This window comes from Pipistrellus hanaki (assembly GCF_964339955.1).
Source record: "Pipistrellus hanaki genome assembly, chromosome: 4".
Lineage (NCBI taxonomy): Eukaryota > Metazoa > Chordata > Mammalia > Chiroptera > Vespertilionidae > Pipistrellus > Pipistrellus hanaki.
In genome coordinates this window covers 90,802,078-90,824,084 of record NC_140506.1, presented here as the reverse complement: position 1 = coordinate 90,824,084, position 22,007 = coordinate 90,802,078, and the positions used below count along the sequence as shown (strand labels likewise).

Genomic DNA, 22,007 nt, shown 5'->3' with positions numbered 1-22,007 from the left:
GTGGGCACGCTGGCCACGTGACATGCGCTGCAGTCAGCTGAGGGTCATGTGGGTGGGGCCCGCTCCGGGCAGGATAGAACTGCGGGGCTTCCGGCGCCCGCAGCTGAAGTCGGTTCATTCGGCTCAAGATGCGCGGCGGGGAGGGCGCCTCGCGGGCCCCAGTGCTCCAGCTCACCAACTGCCGCATCCTGCGGGGCCGGAGGCTGCTCAGGTGGCGTGCGGGCCGGCGGGCGCGGGGCCGGCGCTGCTGGGGTGGAGCCGGCGGGCGCAGGGTCTGGGCGTGGTGGACGCGGGCTGGGTGCCGGGGCTGGGCCGGCGACGCGAGCCCCCACCCTCTGTCCGCAGGGAGGATCTGTGGGTGCGCGAGGGCCGCATTCTGGACCCAGAGAAGCTCTTCTTTGAGGAGCGGCTCGTAGCCGACCAGCGGCGGGACTGCGGGGGCTGCATCCTGGCGCCCGGCTTCATTGACGTGCAGATCAACGGTGCGGGCAGGGCCTGGGGGCGGAGGCCCGGGAGGAGCTCCGAGCACCGTGCGACCTCCTCTTTTCTGTGGCCACAGGTGGATTTGGTGTTGACTTCTCCCAGGCCACAGAGGATGTGGGTTCGGGAGTAGCCCTGGTAGCCCAGAGGATCTTGTCGCACGGAGTCACCTCTTTCTGTCCCACCTTAGTCACCTCGCCACCAGAGGTTTATCACAAGGTGAGGTCAGGCGCCCGGCCTCCAGCCAAGGGGGCCCGAGAAGTAGCCAGCTCCTTAATTTTCAGGTACCATCTCCTCTCCCCACAAATGCCCCTGGGCGCTTGGGTCTGACCTTCCGCCATCTGGTCCTTGGGTCCTGTCCCCTGGTCGTTCTCAAATTCAGGTGTCCCTCTGCCTGCTGCCCAAGGCCCGCTGTCATTTCCGGTCTGCCTGCTGCAGCTGTCCCCACGGGCCTCCACATTTGCTGCCTCAGCACCTTCACCTGTCACGTGCCTTTCCCACTCTATACTCTGGCTACCTCCAGGTCCCAGAAACTGCCTCCTGGATCAAGGCCATGGACTTTCCCATTGCCACACCCTTAGCCACTTCTCAGCCTTTCCCTAGCTAACCTGCCTGTGGTATAGGTATGTGGTAAACATCGTCCAGAGAGAAGCTCCATTGTACTCCAGCCTTTCTCTGCTGCCCCTGCTGCCCCTGCCTACACCCCACACCCTCCCACTCCACTTCTCACCTGCAAGGCCTGCTCTTCAGGTGTCTGGGGTCCTTTTTCCTTTAAGAAGTTTTACTTTTCATGCAGTTTCTTCACTTCTTGCCACATTTAATTATTTGGTCTCGTTCTCTGTGTGTGTATGTTTTATTTTTCCTGGAGGAGGTTGTATAGGTTGTGCCTCTTCTTAACACCTAGCTATTTTAAAAAATATATATTTTATTGATTTTGTACAGAGAGGAAGGGAGAGAGACAGAGTTAGAAACATCGATGAGAGAGAGAGTCATTGATCAGATGCCTCTTGCACACCCCGTACTGGGGATATGCCCGCAACCAAGGTACATGCCCTTGACTGGAATCGAACCCGGGACCTTTCAGTCCCCAAGCCGACGCTCTATCCATTGAGACAAACCGGTTTCGGCCACCTAGCTATTTCTTAATAGCATGGGTATTGTGTAGGCATAATAGAGTTATTGAATTTAGGAAATTGTTATCTTTTAAACTACCCTCTTTGTTCCAGTTTTGTAGTATTTTTTCTTCCAGTACAGCAGTGTTTCCCAAACTTCTCTCATGAGAATCACCTGGTTAAGTATACAATTTTACCAATTGTTCCCAAAAATTCTAGTTTAGCACTTCTTAGTTGGGATTCAGGAATCTGTAGTTTAACAACTCCACCAGGTGATTCTCATCATGAGAGAAGTTTGGGAAACACTGCAGTACAGGATCCATTCCCCGATCATTGATTGCATTACCCTCTGTGGGTTCCCTCCTGGGTGCGGGGAGATAGCACCAGAGCCAGGAGCTGTGGGAGGTGGATGTGGGCTCCTTACTTTATAATCTGTCAGCTGGGAGATTCATTACTTCTTTAAAAAAAAAAAAAAAAAAAAAAAATATATATATATATATATATATATATATATATATATATATATATATATATATAAAATTGATTTTTTACAGAGAGGAAGGGAGAGGGATAGAGAGTTAGAAACATCGATGAGAGAAACATCTATCAGCTGTCTCCTGCACACCCCTATTGGGGATGTGCCCACAACTGAGGTACATGCCCTTAACTGGAATTGAACCTGGGACCCTTCAATCTGCAGGCTGAGGCTCTATCCACTGAGCCAAACCGGTTAGGGCCGTGGTCGGCAAACCGTGGCTCATGAGCCACATGCAACTCTTTGGCTCCTGAGTGTGGCTCTTTCACAAAATACCACTGCCTGGGCTAGTCTGTTTTGAAAAGTGGCGTTAGAAGAAGTTTAAGTTTAAAAAATCTGGCTCTCAAAAGAAATTTCAATCGTTGTGCTGTTGATACTTGGCTCTGTTGACTAATGAGTTTGTCGACCACTGGATCAGGGCTCCTTACTCCTTCTTAGCCTCAGCTTCCTCAAACCTAAAGTGAGACTAATAATGGTATTCATCTTTTAGAGTTGTCGGGTGCTCAGCACCGTGCTTGGTATATATTAGGCACGAGCTAATGTCAGCTGTGGACGTGGTTCTGGAGACCTAGCACAGCTCTTCCATCAGAGTCAGGCGTTCAAAACCAAACTCACCTTCCTGTAACAGACTCGCACCTGATTCCATTCTTTCTCTCCTGGTCATTATCCTATAATTTACCGAACCTGGAATCCTGGGACATGCTCTCCCTCTTACTCCTTTGTTCTTTGTCTTCCCCCTTCCCAGTGAGACTTAGTGACTGTTATCCTGGTCTCCTGAAGAGCGTACAGGGCTCAGCTCAGTACGCACACTCCTCTCCTGCCCTTATCTGCAGGGTGAACACCACCGTCCCAAACATCGTCTCCTGCCTGCCACGCGTTTGCTCTGCCCAGGCACATTCTGGCGGTTCCAGGCAGCTGCTCTCCTCCCACCCCCACCCCTCACCCAGCCTCTGCCTTTCTGTGTCTGCTGCGCCCGCTGGTTCACATCCTTCTCCATCTACCTGCTCAGTACACTGGCCCATCTGATACAGACTGAGGTCTTTTCCTCAGGAGAAGGGGCTATGCGAACACTTTTATTCCCAACACTTACAGGATAAAGGCCTTGGGAAGCAGAGAGTAAACGGATTTATGGTGGGAATTGTTGAGGGCTCTGAACATAAAAGTTTTAATACAGGTTTTTATCATCTTAGAAACTATAGGACTGCTCACTTGGATGTCTCCCGTAGCCCCACTCCAGTCCACGCCCCCTTCTTCGATGGCCCGTTCATACTGAGCAGAGCTGGATTGCCACTTTGTCCGAGTTACCCGAGTTTTGTCATCTTGCTCTGGTCCACTGAGATCACCTGCTCTTTCTCGGCTGTCCTCCAGCCTTGCCCTTTTCTGCCCTTCCAGGAGGGAGGTTAGCTTGCATTGTTGTCTGCTTTTCTGAGGCAACGTCAGGTACCTCCTCGGGGGGCAGCCAGGTCACGGCCTCTGGCCCACATCTGCACTTTTACCTTCCCCACTCTTTCCTCCCTTGTAGGTGCCTCATTCCCTTCACCTTTACACTGTTTTTCATTCTGTTCTCTCTGCTTAATGCTCTCTCACTTTCTCTCTTAAAGCTGTTCTGGAAAAACCCACCTATTGTCTCTTCTTTGATCTTCAGTGAACTTGTACATGTTATAACTTACATGTCTTATTAGGAAAAATAGCCCTTTGCCCCCCCCCCCACTTCTCACTGAGGGACAGTCACTTTTTTTTATTTTTTTTATGGGACAGTCACTTTCAACTCAGTTGACCCTTTGGAGTTTATCCTATTATCTCTAAAAACTGCGCTGGTACTCCTGCTTGGCTTTAAGCTTAGAGCAGTATATACTTGCTTCCCATCAGGAACTTAATGACTGGCTCTCTTTGGCCCGTTGAGCAGAGTCTCTTTTAGCTCCTCTGGCTTCTATCTTCCCCAGTAGTTTCTTGCAATTTTTGTAGATTAGTCACTGGGACTATGTAAAGAGGACTTGCAGCTCATTTACATTTTTTAAAAATCCTCTCCTGAGGATTTTCCATTGCTTTTGGAAGGGGGGGGGGGGGTGGGGGCAGAGAGAAAGAGAAAGAGAAAGGGAAAGAAACATATGTTTTTGTGAGAGACATATCGATTGGGTGCCTCCTGCATGCTGACCAGGGCTTAGGATTGAGCCTGCAATCCAGGTGTGTGCCCTTGACTGGGAATCCAACCCGAAACCCTTTGGTGCTTGGGGCTGGCACTAACCACTGAGAAACACGAACCAGGGCTACGTTTTTTAAAAGATATATTTTTAAATTAAATTTTTAGAGGAAGAAGAAAGAAAAGGGAGAAAGAGAAACATCAGTGTGACAATGGAACATCAATCATCTACCTCCTGCACAGCCGAACCCCAGGCCTGTGCCCTGATGGGGATCAAACCAGCACCTTTCGTGTAGGGGATGATGCTCCAATCAACTGAGCCACCCGGCCAGGGCTGCATAGTTTTTACCTGCTGACTTAATGCCAGGCTTTCTGCCAGTTGTTTCTCTCCTCTTTGGGGATATTTAGACAGACCACGGGTTCCATCTGGCTCGTCTTCTTGTGGAAGCTTTGGGACCTACTTTTCCAGCGCTGGCTGCTGGCCTTACCTGGCCACGCTGTCTTGGAAGTCCCCTGACCCTCACTTGGGGGGGTCCCTGGCCTCTTTCTGCTGGATCTTTCTGCGTCCCGAGTCTTCCTCTCTGCTGGCTTACATCTGTTCGGTGGAGCGAAGTGACTTTCGGAGAGAGGGGTCGGAAAAGGTAAAGGTTTGAGATCTTGATAGTCTGAAAATGTTGTCTCTGGATTGATGGCTTGACTAGATTAGAATAATAATTCTTTTAATATATTTTTATTGATTTCAGAGAAGAAGGGAGAGGGAGAGAGAGAAACATCAATGATGAGAGAGAATCATTGATCAGCTGCCTTCCACACTCCCCTTACTGGGGATGGAGCCCGCAACCCCAGCCTGTGCCCTTGACCAGAATCTAACCTGGGACTCTCAGTCCGCAGGGTGATGCTCTATCCACTGAGCAAAACTGGCCAGGGCTAGGAGACATTTTTCTCTAGGATTTTAAAGGCACTTAACTTCCAGAGTGCCGATGAGAACTTGCAAGCCATCTGACCCTGACCCTGTGTGTGACCTGTCTCTTCTCTCTGGAAATTGTGGGATCTTCCTCCGTCCCTGGTCTAACGTCTCAGCGGGACATTTCGGGGACTCGGGGGAGCGCTTCGACTTCGCTGGCCTTCGTCGGGGCCTGTCAATCTGGAAGTTCAGTTTTGGGTTTTTTTGTTTGTTGGGGTTTTGTTGTTTTTTTTTGTTTGTTTGTTTGTTTTGGGGTTTTTGGTTTTCTTTAATGATTTTTCTCCATCATTTCTTTGTCTTTTCCTTGTGGGAGTTATTCTGCTGTTTTAACATTTAAAAAAATATAAGATATAAGATGTGCAAGGGAGTTCCTCTGGCCTGGTAGCTCTGGTTCCATCCTGTAGTGACATTTATTATATATTTTTGGCACTTTAATGTGCAAGTGCTTGCTTTCCCTCCTGAATGTTCTTTTTTTCTAACATCCCATTCTTTTTGTTGTTGTTTTATTTGTTTTGTTTTAGGAATAGTTTATTGATTTTTAGAGAGAGGAAGGGAGAAGAGAGAAACATCAATGTGAGAGCATAACATAGATTGCTTGCCTCTTACATACCCCCTCCTGGGGATTGAGCCTACAACCTGGGCGTGTGTCCTGACCAGCAACCACCTGGGGCATTGCAGGATGGAGCAAACTGAGACACACCGGCCGGGGCTCACATCCCATTCTTATTTCATGGGTACAAGGCCTCTCTTACATGTTCTCCTTTCCTTGGGTTTTGCTCTCAGCCAGGCGTGTCCTTTCCAAGGCTTTCTCGAGCTGGTGGCCCTGGCGGTGTGTTCTGATTGAGAACAGCTCTCAGCGAGCCACCAGGAGCCGGGGGTGTTCTGAGAGCACCCTTAGGCTGAGATCTCTGAGTCCTTTCTCCTGAGCTGGTCAGATCCCCAGAGAAGAGTCCAGTTCTGTTCAGAGGGAATAGTCCTGACTGGTGACATTCAGGGAGCATTAAAAATATAAACTTCAGCTGAAACTGGTTTGGCTCAGTGGATAGAGCATCGGCCTGTGGACTGAGGGGTCCCAGGTTCAATTCCGGTCAAGGTATTGGGCACATGCCCAGTGGGAGGTGTGCAGGAGGCGGCTGATAGATGTTCTTCTCTCATCGATGTTTTTAACTCTCTACCCCTCTCCCTTTCTCTCTGTAAAAAATCAATAAAATATATATTTTTTACAATATATATCTATATTATAGACTTCAGCCCCAGCTGGTTTGGCTCAGTGGATAGAGCATTGGCCTATGGACTGAAGGGTCCTGGGTTCAGTTCCGGTCGGGGCACATGCCTGGATCTTGGGCTCGACCCCCGGTGTGGGGCGTGCAGGAGGCAGCCAATCAATGTGTTTCTCGAATCATTGATGTTTCTATCTCTCCCTCTCCCTTCTTCTCTGAAATCAATCAATCTGTGTGTGCGTGTGTGTGTGTGTGTGTGTGTGTGTAACAACATACACACACTGCAGCCCTAGCTGGTTTGGTTCAGTGAATAAAGCATCAGCCCACAGACTGAAGGGCCCCAGATTGGATTCTGGGCAAGGCGTACTTTGGTTGCAGCTTGATCCCTGGCCCTGGTTGGGGTGCATTTGGGAGGCAGCAATCAACGTTTCTCACATCAGGTCTCTCTCTGTCTCTCCCTCTCCCTTCCACTCTCTAAAAATCAATGGCAAATATCCTTGGGTGATGATTAATGACAACAATAAAAAATATATAAAAACGTCAGGCCCTGGCTGGGTAGCTCAGTTGGTTAGAGCATTGTCCAGGTTGTGGGTTCAATCCCTGGTCAGGGCACATATAAGAATCAACCAATGAGCCCTAACCGGTTTGGCTCAGTGGATAGAGCGTCAGCCTGCGGACTGAAAGGTCTCGGGTTCGATTCCGGTCTAGGGCATGTACCTTGATTGCGGACACATCCTCAGTGGGAGGTGTGCAGGAGGCAGCTGATCGATGTTTCTCTCTCATCAATGTTTCTGACTATTCCTCTCCCTTCTTCTCTGTAAAAAATCAATAAAACATATTAAAAAAAAAATCAACCAATGAGTGTATAAATGAGTGGGACAACAAGTCAATGTTTCTCCTTCTCCCTCTCCTTTTCCCTCTCCCTCTCCTTCCCCTTCCTCTCTCTCTCTCCCCCTCTCCCCCCTCCTCCCTTCCTCTCTCCAAAATCATATACATTTCATTTTAGTTGCCCCATTTTCTGCTTCTACCCACGTGTGGTTTACTTCTCTAGGCTCTTGGCATGGCATATCGGGGGCCCAGCTGCTCTTTAATGAGGCTCCTGCGGTCTGTCCGCCCACTTCTCCAGGTGCCAGGTGTTGCCCGCCTGCGCCCACGGGGGCTTTGGGGCCTTGTTCCCTTCCTTTCCCCGCAGCGTGGCTGCACCCATCTGCCCAGCACTCACTGTCGGGCTCCAGCCAGGAGGAGGGAGCTGTGGGCTGGGATGCCTGCCTGCCTGCCCACCTACCTCCACGATCACTACATTGTGTGAGCACCTGCCACACACAGTGACCCTCATGACTGTCCTGCTCTGGGCACAGTATGGCCGGACTGGCGGTGCCTGAAACCCTTCTCTGCCCCTTGCTCTGCCTGGATTGCATGCACTCCTTCTGCCTCTGGCCCTCAGGGAGGCCAGGCCATCGCCCTGTCTGGGTCCAAACCCTTGGTGCATGCTGCCTGGACTTGGGCCATGCCCCTGACCCTTGCCTGGGGGTCTCCTCGCCTCCCGGTCCTCCTAGGAAGGCCTGTCATCCTTGGTGCTGCTGACCTGCCCCGTGGTTCTGAGCGCCATGCTTTCCCGGACCAGGGATGGGGGGCGTTGACCATCTTGAGCACTAGACCAGGCTCCGGACTGTGGCCGTGGCTAGGCTGTCTCATTGGTGCTGGGCCACTGGGGCAGGGCTTTAACAGCTGGTTCCCCCCAGGTCCTTCCTCAGATCCCTGTGAAGAGTGGTGGCCCCCATGGGGCAGGGGTCCTCGGTGAGTGGCTGACCCCCCTCCTCGCCCCCACCCTGGGAGGTTCCTGTGGGACCTGTTGGCAGTCCCTATGCATCCAGATGCCCAAACGGGGTGGGAGGGTGGGCCGGTGAGAGGCCTGCGGGAGCCATCCACTCCCTCCTACCAGGTGTGCACCTGGAGGGTCCGTTCATCAGCCGGGAGAAGCGGGGTGCGCACCCCGAGGCCTACCTGCGCTCTTTCGAGGCCAACGCCTTCCACGACGTCCTGGCCACCTACGGGCCCCTGGACAACGTTCGCATCGTCACCCTGGCCCCCGAGCTGGGCCGGAGCCAGGAGGTGATCCGGGCCCTCACGGCCCGTGGCATCTGCGTGTCCCTCGGTGAGGGGGTGTCCCCAGCGGGGGGGGAGGCCGGCGGGGCCCTGGGCTGGCCGCGGGGTCTGAGTGCGGGTCCCCGTGCAGGGCACTCTGTGGCTGACCTGCAGGTGGCAGAGGAAGCCGTGCAGAGCGGGGCTACATTCATCACCCACCTCTTCAACGCCATGCTGCCTGTGAGTGCGGCCCCGGGCGGGCGGGCGGGCGGCCTGGGCCCCTGCTGTATGGAGCTCAGCGTTTCCATGCTGGCCCTGCCCAGTTCCACCACCGGGACCCTGGCATCGTGGGGCTCCTGACCAGTGACCGGCTGCCCCCAGGCCGCCACATCTTCTACGGAATGATCTCCGACGGCATTCACACCAACCCTGCCGCCCTGCGCATCGCCCACCGGGCCCATCCCCAGGGTGAGCGCCTGGGCAGGGCGGGGGCAGGGAGGAGGGCCATGTGGGGCAGGTCCTGAGGCCTCTTCCCCCCCAGGGCTGGTGTTAGTCACCGACGCTGTCCCTGCCCTGGGCTTGGGCAATGGCCGACACACGCTAGGGCAGCAGGAGGTGGAAGTGGATGGGCTGACGGCCTATGTGGCAGGTGAGTGACCATTGTCCCCACCTGATGCCCACATCAGAGGAGCCTCTCAGCCCCTCTGGTGGAGTGCAAGCGCCTGGGTGTCCCCAGCCAACCCACATCCCATCCAGCGTGCCTGGTGGCCCCTGCCCTCCACCCCCCCAGAGCCTGCCCTCTCTGCTCTCAAGGCACCAAGACCCTGTGCGGCAGCATAGCTCCGATGGACGTGTGCATCCGGCATTTCCTGCAGGCCACAGGTCAGCCAGGCTGGGAGGCGGGGGGGTGTGCGTGTTGGGGCAGAGGCTGCATCTGAGAGAAGCTGGACATCCCTTGTCTGTCATGTCTAGTGGGGTTCCTCAGGGATGGGCGTTAGTAAGTTGGTAAAGTCCCACCCATAGGGAGGGGGAGAGGAGGACAAGCAAGCAAAGAGCGGGCACCCAGGGTGACAGGCACCCAAGCCAGGGCACCCAAGACTCTGCCCCCATGAGAGCAGGGCACTGGTCCAGGGCCTATGGGATTGCAGGACTTAGCAGGTACAGAGCTGTGATGAGGTGGAGGGGGCCAGAGCAGCAATCTAGGTTCTTGGGGTTATCTGGCAGAGGTTGTGGTTGGCCAGGCCCCATGGGGCTCTTTGCAGCTGGGAGCTGAGGGCCACCAGGGTCCAGGTTGCTGTTTAGAGCAGCAAGGAGACAGGCTGGATGCAGGAGGCGGAGGAAACTGGGTTTGGTTGACTTCTTGGTAGCGGCAAGCACCAAGTCCTGGGTGGCCTCATGGATGCCCAGGGTACTGCTTTCTTATGGGGTGCTCTCCCTGGGACCCAGGAGAAGGAGGGTCCCCACAGGGTTGGGATGGGTGAGTGGCTGCCAGGGATGAAGCTGGGTGGGGGAGGGTGGGTCTTGTCAGCTGCTGCAGAGTCCTGGGATGTGGCCCCACCACCCCCTATCCCTAGGACTTGGCGCTCCAGGGCTGTGGGGGTGGTGAGGATGGTCACCCCTGTGTCTCCTGAGCAGGCTGCAGCGTGGAGTCGGCCCTGGAGGCGGCGTCCCTGCACCCCGCCCAGCTGCTGGGCCTGGAGAAGCTCAAGGGAACCCTGGACTTTGGGGCTGATGCAGGTCAGGGTCCAATGTGGGGCGGCCTGGGCAGCCTGAAGGTTCAGGAGTCCTGGGGAGGCCTGGCACAGGGACCGGTGGGCAGAGGTGGAATCTCTCCTCCGTCCAGGCAGCCTTCCCCAGCCAGCCAGCCAGCCAGCCTCAGCAGGTCCCACTTCCCCAGCAGGCCAGGCTTTCTGACCTCGGAGACAAGATCGGGCAGGGGCTGCTGGGACCCTTACTCCTTTCTCCTACTGCCAGAGTCTCGGTTCCGGGGCCTCGGTCAGTCTGTGCTGGGTCAGGGTACCCTCTCCTACAGAAGTGGTGTCCCAGGCTTTGGTTTTCCCACCGGCCTGGGGCTGGGGTAGCTGAGGCAGCCCCACCCCTGCCTCCTCCTCACTGTCCCCCTTGGCCCAGACTTCGTGATGCTCGACGACTCCCTCCACGTCCGGGCCACCTACATCTCCGGCGAGTTGGTGTGGCAGGCGGCAGCGGCCAGGCAGTGACCTGGGCCCCAGCTGGAGGACACCCCGCCTCACCTGGACACGGACAACATGGGCTGCCGAGGAGCTGGTCTCCGAGGAGTGAAGGGGAGCCCTGTCCTGGGTGAAGACCTTAGCCCTGGAGGCAACTGGCTCGGATAAACCGTCTACCCCAAAGGGACTTGCCTGGTCTCTGAGTTTTGCTTCAAAGCAGGCTTCTTGCTGTTTCCGCTGTCACCCGGGTGGCCCTCCTGGGGCGGGGGCTGGGGCTGGGGCTTAGGATTGGGAGCGGGTGGACTCCAGCTCAGCCCAGCCTTGCAGGGAGGCATCATGGGGTTTGTTGGAACTATCTGAGGCCTGCAGACTCGCAGGCAGATGTGTCATTTGGAAATGAATGGAGGGTGGGAGGCGGAAGCCACAGGCTATCGGTTGAAAAGCTGAAAACTGGCAGAAGACACTTGGGGACAGTGAATGGAACAATTTCAGAAGTTTGCCTGTTGTGGGGGCTGAGGGAAAGGGTACATCTTGGAATTTTAAACAGAAGAGCATTGGTCTTAGAGACAAATTAAGATATGGGCAAGGAATATTTAATTTGTGCTCTCGGGTGGGCACTGCATACAGAGGTCTGGAGGCCGGGTGTGTGGGTGTCCTGGCTGCTCTCTGCACATCACCCCGCACTCCTCGCTGGCCTCAGAGGGAGCACACTGGCCTCCGGACCCCAGGTGGCCCAGCTCTGAGTTCAGGAGGCAGTGGTTGGACGCCCCCTGAGCTGACAGTGGCCACTGCTCCCTGGCCTACCTGACTGGACCGGCCCTCGTGCCACCTTCACAAGCCCCCAAGATCGCCCAGGCTCAGAATCTCTAGAATCTTCTGAACAACCCAACTCCCAGGAGGGCTCCATGAGCCATCCTGTACCTGCTGTTTGTGCAGCTGGAGGTAACCCTGTCTGGAGTTGGTGGGCAGTGTGTGGTCACCAATGCCCTGTGCCCTGCAGGACACAGGGTCCGACTGGACCCCGCCGTCCGAGTCTCCTCGCCCTGGCAAAGGTCCCTGGGAGAGGGCAGATGAGCTCGGCTAATAGGTTGGCAGCTGAGCAGTGGTTGTCAGCACTTTCCTGGCACTGGGCCTCATTCATAATCTGTGGGTATTCACATGCTCCGTTCACCGGCCAGAAACTCAGAGGGCTGTCCTCTGTCATCGGGGCGCTGAGTCGCAGCTCTGTGAGCACTGGCCAGCACTTGGCCCCGCCTGGTCACCCATGGGAGCCTTCCTTGGGCCTGTCAGCTCTCTGGGGGGGAATCGTGGGGGACTGGTTGAGATAGATGGTGGCCAGCCAGGTGACACCAGAGAGGGCAGGAGCTAGCACTGGCTGGGAAGAAAGCACTCAGGCAGAGGGAACTGCCCCGCAGTGCAGAGGCTCAGTGTGTGGAGGAGCAGAACTAATGGCCCCTGGGGCTGGAGCGGGGCCCCGCAGCTGCAGGGAGAGCTCTGATGTTATTTGAAGTGTAGAGGCAGTGGCTGAAGTATCTTATTTTTTATTGTGATAAAACATGTAACAATCATCATTTTTTACCATTTAAAAATATATATATTTTTTTATTGATTTCAGAGAGGAAAGGAAAGGGAGAGAAAAATAGAAACATCAATGATGAGAGAATCATTGATCGGCTGCCTCCTGCATGCCTCCTACTGGGGACCAAGCCTGCGACGGAGATATGTGCCTTTGACTGGAATCGAACCCAGGACTCTTCAGTTCTCGGGCCAACACTCTATCCACTGAGCCAAACCAGCTTAGGCATTTTCCCCCCTCACTATTTTTGAGTATACAGTTGCTGGCATTAAATACATTCACATCATTGTGCAATCATCACCACCATTTCCAGAACGTTTTCATCACCCCAAACGGAAATTGCATCCATTAAACACTAACCCACATTCCCCCTCCCCCCGCCCTGGCAGCCGCCTGCCCACTTTGTTTCTACGTCTGAGGCTGCCATTTTAAGTTTGCTTTGAGTTGCTGGGGGGTATGTGCTGGGCAGCAGGGAGACGCTGAGGGGCTGGCTGGCTGTGGGATGAGATGAGACGGGCTTGCCCAGGTGGCAGTGAGATGAGACGGGCTTGCCCTCCCGTGGGTGTGGACGGGGAGGGGGAGGTGATGCTAGGTGTGTGCCTGACTCACTGCAGCGGGGGTGACTCACGGAGATGCGGAGGCTGAGGAAGGATCCCTGGGAGGCGGCCTGGCCTGCCCTTAGGCTCTCCCGGCTTGTTGAAGGTGTGTGAATGGGGAGGCTCGAGGGCCCGGTGTTGGTCAGAGCCTGGCCCAGGGACTGGTTTGGCCCAGTCTGCCACCACGGTTTTGTTTTTTTGTTTTTTTAAATTGTATGAGAGTTTATTCCATTTCTGCTGGCAGTATGGGAGAGCAGCAGGTCATCCGCAGAAATCTCTGCAGCTCCCCATGAGCCAGCAGCTTACACAGGCAGGATCACGTGGTGGAGCAGGGACTGCGGGCTGAGGAAGTGGGAGGCTGGGGTGGGACTCCTGTTTGGGCAACGAGGCTCTTAATCTTTCCGTGATCGTAGGCAGTTCCCCGGGAAAATGGTTTCAACACCCAGGTCCGCGGGCGTACAACTCCCCGCGGGCGTACAACTCCCGTACAACTCCCAGCTGGTCCTTCTTTAACCAGCATAGGGCCATCACGGTTAACAGCCTGATTAATATTTCCCATAACCATCGCTACTCCCCAATGTTCTGTTCTTGCCCCTACCATTTCCCCACTGCTGTTTCTGTCATCTCATATCTACCAGATTAGTTTTAGATGAAAAGTCTCGTCCTGCTGGACTGGATCTGCTTCTGCCTTGAAAGCAGTTCCTAGGGATGGAACACACCACATGCAGGATCTGGGATATGTTTTATATCAACTGAGAATTATCAGAAAGTTTAAAACAGCACATTCCGTTATGCTGAAACAGCCTGGTTTTCTAGAACTGTCTCCCTGGCCTGGCTCAGCTCTTGATTTATCCCACGTGTAGCCCGGGAGGCGGCATTCGGGGCTTTTCCGTGCTCTGCATTCAGGAGCCCCCCATTAGCGGCTTTAACAAAAGTGGTCAGAGCGACACAGGGCTCCACAGGCGGGAGCGTCATTGCAGTCCAGCGCCATGGGCTTGAGAATGTCTCTCTCTGGTTCAGACCCTGTGAAGTTTCCGAGGCTTAAAGATAGTCATCCTAAGGAACAGGGCTCCCCTCCCCGCCCACCCCACTCCCGTGCTATTGGCAGGGAGTCACCCTACATCTCAGAAAACAGCCAGCCAGCGGCTAAGTATGTCCATTACGGTAAGGGAAGGTGAAATAACCAGAACAATTCCTATTGTATAATAGTTAGGAGCAACTGAAAGACAATACTGGACCAGACCTTTGCCAGAGGGAACCACTGCAGCGATCTTTAGAGGAAACATCCCTACATCCTTCTCCCAGACAGTGGGTCCCCACATAGAAAGGTCCCTGTATATGACTTCCCAAAACGAATGGATGAGTGGGATAATTCTGTATATTATCAGTAGGTGTCCCGACTCCGACTCAGCAACATGTAAGGCCAGTTCTGCGTAGGTTCCTCCACTGCCAGCCTCCGGCACCTCTTCACACTCCCAGCTGGGACGAGGGCCTGCCGCTGTGGGAGATGGCCAGCCGCACATGGGCCTCAGCGCTGGCAGGTTCCTTCTGAAGCCCCAGGCTTCACCTCGGGATGACTAGGACACTGTGGAGAAGATGCACTCAGGGCTGGACGCTGATCTGCAGAAAGGTTTTGAGTGGTCCAGGTCAAAGAAGGCAGTTTGGGAGTGGGGGCTGGACCACAGGTTTCAACCATTGGGAGAGTGACAACCACCCCCCAAAGAGGGGCTGAGCCTGAGCAGCCGGCTTTCTCAGTGAATCTGTCGTAGGCAGTTAGGCCTGAGTGAAGAGGAAGATATGCCCCCTGCAGAGGGTCCCCACCACAGAGCACCAGGGGCCTAGCAACAGGCAAAACTCCAAGCACCACCACTGCCGTGAGCATTAGCCCCTGCAGGTGACATCTGGCCTCCGCGGGTTTCAGCTCCAGCCCCGAAGCAGCAGCCAGCCAGCAGGGCAGTGACGTGGCTGACAGACCCAGCTGCCGTGACTAATGACCCTCTGGCCTGTGCTGACCAACTAGTGAGAGTGTGACCTTGAGGGGACACACTTGGGAACCAGATGAATATCCTGAGATTTCCCCCTGAAACCTCCTTATAAAAGCCCTCAGCACTGAGCCCCAGGCAGCTACCTATGCAGCTGCCAGAGCCTCTCCTCACCCCGTTCTCCCACATGTGTTTTCCTTGCCTTTTTCCTCACCTGAGTATATTTTCCCATTGATCTTTAGAGAGTGGAAGCGAGAGAGAGCAAAATACTGATGTGAGAGAAACACGTGGATTGGTTGCCTCTTACACGTGCCCCTCCAGGGCCCGGGCCAGGGAGGAACCTGCAGCCAAGGTATGGGTCCTTGGTCAGAACTGAACCCGGGACCTTTCAGTCCACAGGCTGATGCTCTATCCACTGAGCCAGATTGCCTAGGTTGCCTTTTATCTCCTAAGTTCCAAAGGCCCTTCTTTTGCCCTGATAACTTGTTTCTTGAACCCATTTCTTCTATGGCTCACTTCTACCTCGCAGACTTTCTAAATAAACTTTATGGTTTTCATCTTGGCTCTGAATTTCTTCTTAGGCAGGACTCAAGATTGCTGAACCCATGTCTGTCTGACTCACCAGGTCTAATACCTGGCGCCCTTTCTCCACCAAAACTCCAGCTTAACCTGCTCCACTAGACCCTAGACTGAGGGTGCCTTCTCAATCCTCCCAGGTGCTCTCCGGGGACCCACAGGCCCAGGATGGGATGCAGCGCATCAGAACGCTCCATAGAAGGGCTCAGCTGTAGAGAGAGAAAATGGAGCGGGCCTCTGTGGAGCCAACCAGGAATCCCAAAGGGCGGCATGCACCATGGCGAAGCTGAAGGGGCGAGGTAGTCCTCTGAACCAGCAAAAGGGGAGACGGGCCGGAAGCCAGGAGCCAGCAAGGCAGAGTAGCCCAGTGCTCTCATGGCACCTACAGACCGGGCTTAGCCCCACCCTGCTGGGCTCTGCCTCTGCACATCTTCCTGCCCCACAACCCCCCGCCCCCCAGCTCTTAACACCCCTATAGGCCTCCCCTTTTCCCTCCTCATGCCACTGCATCTCTGCAGACATCAATTGTACCCCTAAATGCCCTAGTACCTCAACCCTCTCCCCTCTGCCTGCCTTGGAACTTCCCTTCCATTAACAGCTTGGTGCTGTCCTTCCCGTGTGATCCTGCACGGGTTTCCCCATTTGTGGCTGGTTTTGTTTTATAAACTGACATTGCCTTCTTGATAGAGCTCTTCCATTCACCATTTTCTTAAAATATATATTTTATTGATTTTTTTACAGAGAGGAAAGGAGAGAAATAGTTAGAAACATCAATGAGAGAGAAACATAGATCAGCTGCCTCCTGCACACCCCCTACTGGGGATGTGCCCACAACCAAGGTACATGCCCTTGACTGGAATTGAACCTGGGATCCTTGAGTCCGCAGGCTGACGTTCTATCCGTTGAGCCAAACCGGTTTCAGCCATTCGCCATTGTTTTAGTTGAACATGAAGTAGAGGGCTTCCCTGTTGGGGACACATGCATCTGTTTCAATACTTTAACAAGGTGTCCCGTGTTCCCTAAGATGGATATTCCCTAACTTAAACATATCCTGCTTTGGACAATTTCATTCCTTTTCATTCCTGCTTACCCCAAGCCCAGCTGCTCTGGATTCCTACTCCACAGAAACTACATATATATATATATATATATATATATATATATATATATATATATATATATATAAACCTAAGTGACCAGGAATCCAGGCGACTGGTCACTCTGAGGCACACTGACTCTCAATGCACAGAGTTAGGCTCCCTCCTATCTGGATCGGGCCTGCAGGAATCAGGCTTTCTCCTGTCAGTATCAGGCCGAAACCGGCTCTCTGACATGCCTCCAGGGGTCCTGGATTGCAAGAGGGCACAGGCCAGGCTGAGGGACCCCACCAGTACACAAATCTGTGCACCGGGCCTCTAGTAAATAATAAATGTTCTCTGTGCCTTTAAGTTTTTTTTTTTTTAATATATATATTTTATTGATTTTGTACAAAGTGGAAGGGAGAGAGATAGAGAGAAACAATAATGAGAGTCATCGATCAACTGCCTCTTGCACACCCCCTACTGGGGATATGCCCGCAACCAAGGCACATGCCCTTGACCGGAATCGAACCCGGGACCTTTCAGTCCCCAAGCCGATGCTCTATCCATTTAGCCAAACCGGTTTCGGCTGTGCCTTTAAGTTTTAAGGAAACATTACACAATGCTAGATAACTAATGCACTCGCTGTGTGAAGTTAGGCAAGTTCCATTGCCATGGAACCCCATTTCCTCCTTTGTGCTGAGCAAGAAATACCTGAACTGGCACAGGCCAGGTGCAAGCACAAAGCCTGGCTTGCAGTTAGTACTTCACGCAAATGGTCCGTGTACATTATTAGGCAGCCTTTCAGCCACCTCCCAGGATGGGTGTGGTCATCCTGCCTCTTCCTCAGTGGCACTTGCATCACAATGTCAGGCCAAGACACTGCACTCTTGGCCCAAGGTCACCCTTCTGCCAGGAACAGGCTCTGGGCACAGGAGGGACAGAGAAAAGCTGGGGGCTGTCCCATTCCTCCAGCCAGGATGCCCGTGAACTCTGCTGGGACAGGTGAGTACCCCTCCCCTCCTCTCACTGTCCGGGGAAGGGCAGCCAGAGCTAACACACGGAGGAGGTACGCTGCCTCTCGCCAGGAGTGAGGAGCGGCCTGGCCTGGCCTGGGCTTTACACACTGGCTGCCACGGAGGCCCCACCAGAGCTGAGAACTGTCCTACCCTCCTCTGTCAGCGCCACTCCCTGCCTTTCTGCTGCTGCTGCCTGCTCAGCTGCCTCCTTCAGGGCTACCACCACCCCCCTCTCCACACCCTCCCTCCTCACCCCTTCCCTGTGGCTGGCCACCATGTGCTTGGCTCCACCTGCTGCTCCACTGGCTCTAGTGCTCAACCTGCTCTTTCTCCTGTTCTCTCTGTTCTCTGAGTTACTCAGGAACTGCATGGCCATGTTTTGGTGTAAGAGGCTCTAAGTTTTTTAAAAAATTTAAGACCCCAGTTCATAGTCTGCAATTTGCTGCTTTGCCTTCACTCTCTTTCTCTGCAGAGCTTTGCCTTTTTTTTTTTTTTTTTTTTTTTTTTTTTTCAGTAGCTGCATAGAATTCTCCAGCAGTAAGTTACCATTCTTTTGTTGCTAAGTATTTTGGTTGTTTTTCTGTGTGAGTGTGTGTGTGTCACATTAAAGCCATGCTGTCACAAAGATCCTAGCACAGCTTTACGTTCCCATGGGAGAGCTTCTTAGAATTTCCACAAAGAAGATATACCCATTTCATTAATTTTTATTTGCATCAATGCTGAAGAGGCTAAGGAATTCTAAAGAGGTTTGTAAAGAGAAGCAGTAGCTGCTGAAACCGGTTTGGCTCAGTGGATAGAACGTCAGCCTGTAGACTGAAGGGTCCCGGGTTCGATTCCGGTCAGGGGCATGTACTTTGGTTGCTGGCACATCCCCAGTGGGGGGTGTGCAGGAGGCAGCTGATCGATGTTTCTAGCTTTCTATCCCCCTTTCTTCCTCTCTGTAAAAAAAATCAATAAAACATATATATTTTTTTAAAAGAAGCAGCAGTAGCCCCTGCCTCATGTCTCCCTACTCGTATTCCACTTACTACTGTTTCAGCGTTCTTCCTGTGATTTATGTCCATCTTTTTATTTATTTATATATTTTTTCTTAAATATATTTTATTGATTTTTTTTTTACAGAGAGGAAGGGAGAGAGATAGAGAGCTAGAAACATCCATGAGAGAGTCATGGATCAGCTGCCTCTGGCACACCCCCAATGTACATGCCCTTGACCGGAATCGAACCTGGGACCTTTCAGTCCGCAGACCGTATGTCCATCTTTTAAACACTATCTCTGACTTTTGTTTTCATTATCTACTACCTTTCCACTAAAAGGGGTGAGGAGTCAGCTCACTCATACTTTCTCCAACTCCAGTTTCTACCAAGGTGGAGTTTGATAATTACCAGCTGAATCAGCGCATCTGTATTATGACTGTTAACATCACCCACAGCTGAGGTGAGTGAGGTGCCTAGGAAACTGTGTTGGCCCTTCTTTCCTGTATGGCTCTTTTTCTGGAGTTTTCCTCATAATCTCTGCCAGCTTCTTAATTCAGTGTTGTTGTTTTTTCAAATTTTATTGATTTTTTACAGAGAGGAAGGGAGAGGGACAGAGAGTTAGAAACATTGATGGGAGAGAAACATCAATCAGCTGCCCCCTACACACCTCCTACCCAACCAAGGCACATGCCCCTGACTGGAACTGAACCTGGGGCCTCTCAGTCCACAGGCTGAAGGTTTGGCTCGATGGTCTATCCACTGAGCCAAATCAGTTAGGGCCTTAATTCAGTTATTTATGTGGTTAATCCCACTAAAGAATCTATAATTTTCAGTATTTTTTCTGAAGCTGTTGAGTCTGTGTGTGTGTTCCCCCTTGTCATAGTGGGATTTCTCCTCATTATCCACTTAAAATCGCACCTTCTCAAAAACAAAAAAATAAAATAAAATTGCACCTTCTCTCTGAGCACTCTTGAGGCCTGCATACCTAATGTTCTTTCTCTCCCACAGCATTCATTACCTCTAACACCACATAAGACATGTTTGTTATGCTTGCTGTCTCCACCCCCACCCCAGCCACAAGTCAGTGGTATCAGAGTTCCCTTGGGGCAGAGATTTTTGTTGTCTCAGCAATGAACTGACAATGTGTAGTGCAGCGCTGGCAGAGTGAGGACACTCACTGTGTATTTGAACAGACTCCCCTGCATCCCTTCCTGCCTGTTCTCTTTCTTCCTACTTCCTGGATCTCATGCTTTTCTTCTTCCTTTTTAAAAAAATACATTTTATTGTTTTTTTTTTTTATAGAGAGGGAGAGGGAGAGAGAGTTAGAAATATCGATGAGAGAGAAATAGCAATCAGCTGCCTCCTGCACACCCGCTACTGGGGATGTGCCCACAACCAAGGTACATGCCCTTGACCGGAATTGAACCTGGGACCCTTAAGTCTGCAGGCCAATGCTCTATCTATTGAGCCAAATCAGTTAGGGCTCATGCCTTTTTTTCTTGGTTTAGTGGAGCACATTCCTCAGTCACTTTCTGTGAAAAGGTGCTTATGAGATTATATATATAAGACTCTATAGTGTATATTTACACTCACATTTAGTGCACACTCTGGAAGATTTCTTCACATGCAAGATGGTAATGAATATTGAGTATCTCATAAGGTTGTGATGAGAATTAAGGTAAATCATAAGATGGTTAATATTCTCTAACGGTTACCATTAGTGGAGGACTAAAATAAATATAAAACAAGGTTTGCTGGGAGGCAGTTGAGTACAGTGGCCGAGGTCAGGGTGTCATGGTTGATCAGGGCAAGTTTTGAGTCCTGAGCTCTGTGACCTAGTAACTGTAACAGGGTAGGAAAGTCACTGAAGCCTCCGCTTCTTCATGTAAAAAATGGAAATGGCCAGAGAACCTACGTTTTGTTGTTGTTAGTCCTCACCTGAGGATATCTTTTCCATTGGTTTTTAGAGTGGACAGGAGAGAGAGACAGATTGGTTGCCTCCCGAATGTGCTGGGCTTGGGGGCCTGGAATCAAACCTGCAACCCAGGCATGTGCCCCCTTGACCAGGAATCAAACCCGAGACCTTTCGGTGCCCCAGCCAACACCTAATCGCTGAGTGACGCCAGCGAGGGCCAGAGTGCCTACTCTTAACACACAGTAGGGGTTATTGATTAAGTTAATGTGCCTAATGTTCCCAACTGTTAGGTGTGGCTTGGTACCATGGCAAGAGCATCTACCTTGAGCTTGTCTTTGTGCCAGCTGAGGGTGAGACTGTCTGGAGGAGGGTCGGCAATGGGCAGTTGGCAGCATGCATCAAGTCCTGAGAGGAACGCCTGCATTTGACCCAGCAGTTCTATCTGCTAATAATTTACGTTAAGGAAATAAGTATGGGTGTGCCTGGATTTAAGTAGGGTCTTGTTCATGGGGCAGGAGGCCGGGATCCACTTCGGTGTAAGTTAGGAGGGAGCTTCATCAATATGGGCCTATAAGCTGTACACTTCCTCCAATAGTCCTCCTGGACAGGGCATGGTTAAGTGAAAAAGGTGAGTGTCAAAGCAGCAGGAGCCCTTCTGGGGGACAGAGGCTCCACTTGCCTTTTTATTGTTTCTAAAGATCAGTCCATGTGCCGAGGACTGGAAGTCTGGACAGTCAAACACAGGTTTTAGCCTAATGGTCCAAGGACAGCCTGGCACTATGTATGGGTGTGCCTGGCACAGTCTGGCACTACCAGACCTGGGGCAAGTTACAGAACCATGTGCTATGCCTCAGCCCCCTCACCTGGAAAGTTGGGCAACAATCGCTGGATGTTTGTTTCCAGTAAATGAGATCAGACATGAACATTCCTTACTAAGAATAAGTGTTAGCGGGGCTATTACTGCTACCCAACAATTAAGTCTGCCAGTGAGAATTAAGGGTTCGGTGATTTCATTGTTGCTCCTGTATTGCCTAAAGTGTTATGTTAAAAAATAAGCACGTATGTCTTTTGGAAATAGGGAAAAAAGTTATTTTAAAACATGCAGACCTTCGGGTACTGAGATGATTCTACTTTTGTTTAAAACATCATACTCGTGCTGTGGCCAGTGGTTGAGCATTGACCTATGAACCAGGAGGTCACGGGTTCCGCCAGGATCTTTCTATTTCTTGATACCTCTCTCTTCCTCTCTGAAATCAATAATAATAATAAAAAACCTTATTTTTAGCCTACACCGGTTTGGCTCAGTGGTAGAGCGTCAGCCTGCGGACTGAAGGGTACCAGTTTCGATTCAAGGGCATGTACATTGGTTGTGGGCACGTCCCCGGTGGGGAGGGGGGTGCAAGAGGCAGCTGGTCAATGTTTCTCTCTCATTTGACGTTTCTAGCTCTCTATCTCTCTCCCTTCCTCTCTGTAATAAAAATCAATAAAATATATTTAAAAAAAAACACCTTATTTTTTAAAAATCACCATCACACAACAATGTGAATGTACTTCATGACAC

The 22,007-nt window shown here is 52.1% G+C and overlaps 1 protein-coding gene across 2 annotated transcripts; it reads left to right on the top strand.

Moving 5' to 3' along the window:
- The first annotated feature begins 29 nt into the window (after window positions 1–29).
- Window positions 30–13,192, top strand: AMDHD2 (amidohydrolase domain containing 2). 2 transcript variants are annotated; one of them, XR_014794887.1, is made up of 11 exons: window positions 30–211; window positions 346–482; window positions 560–699; window positions 8,194–8,248; window positions 8,394–8,606; window positions 8,688–8,776; window positions 8,860–9,004; window positions 9,078–9,185; window positions 9,327–9,418; window positions 10,172–10,273; window positions 10,667–13,192. XR_014794887.1 is itself a non-coding variant. In XM_084882419.1 (11 exons), the coding sequence occupies exons 1-11, from the start codon at window positions 129–131 to the stop codon at window positions 10,753–10,755; spliced, it is 1,230 nt and encodes a 409-aa protein (XP_084738545.1). In that variant the 5' UTR covers window positions 30–128; the 3' UTR covers window positions 10,756–13,191. The 2 variants fall into 2 exon arrangements, 1 of the variants encoding a protein (XP_084738545.1); XM_084882419.1 differs by having other exon boundaries at window positions 9,350–9,418; window positions 10,667–13,191.
- The last annotated feature ends 8,815 nt before the right edge of the window (window positions 13,193–22,007 follow it).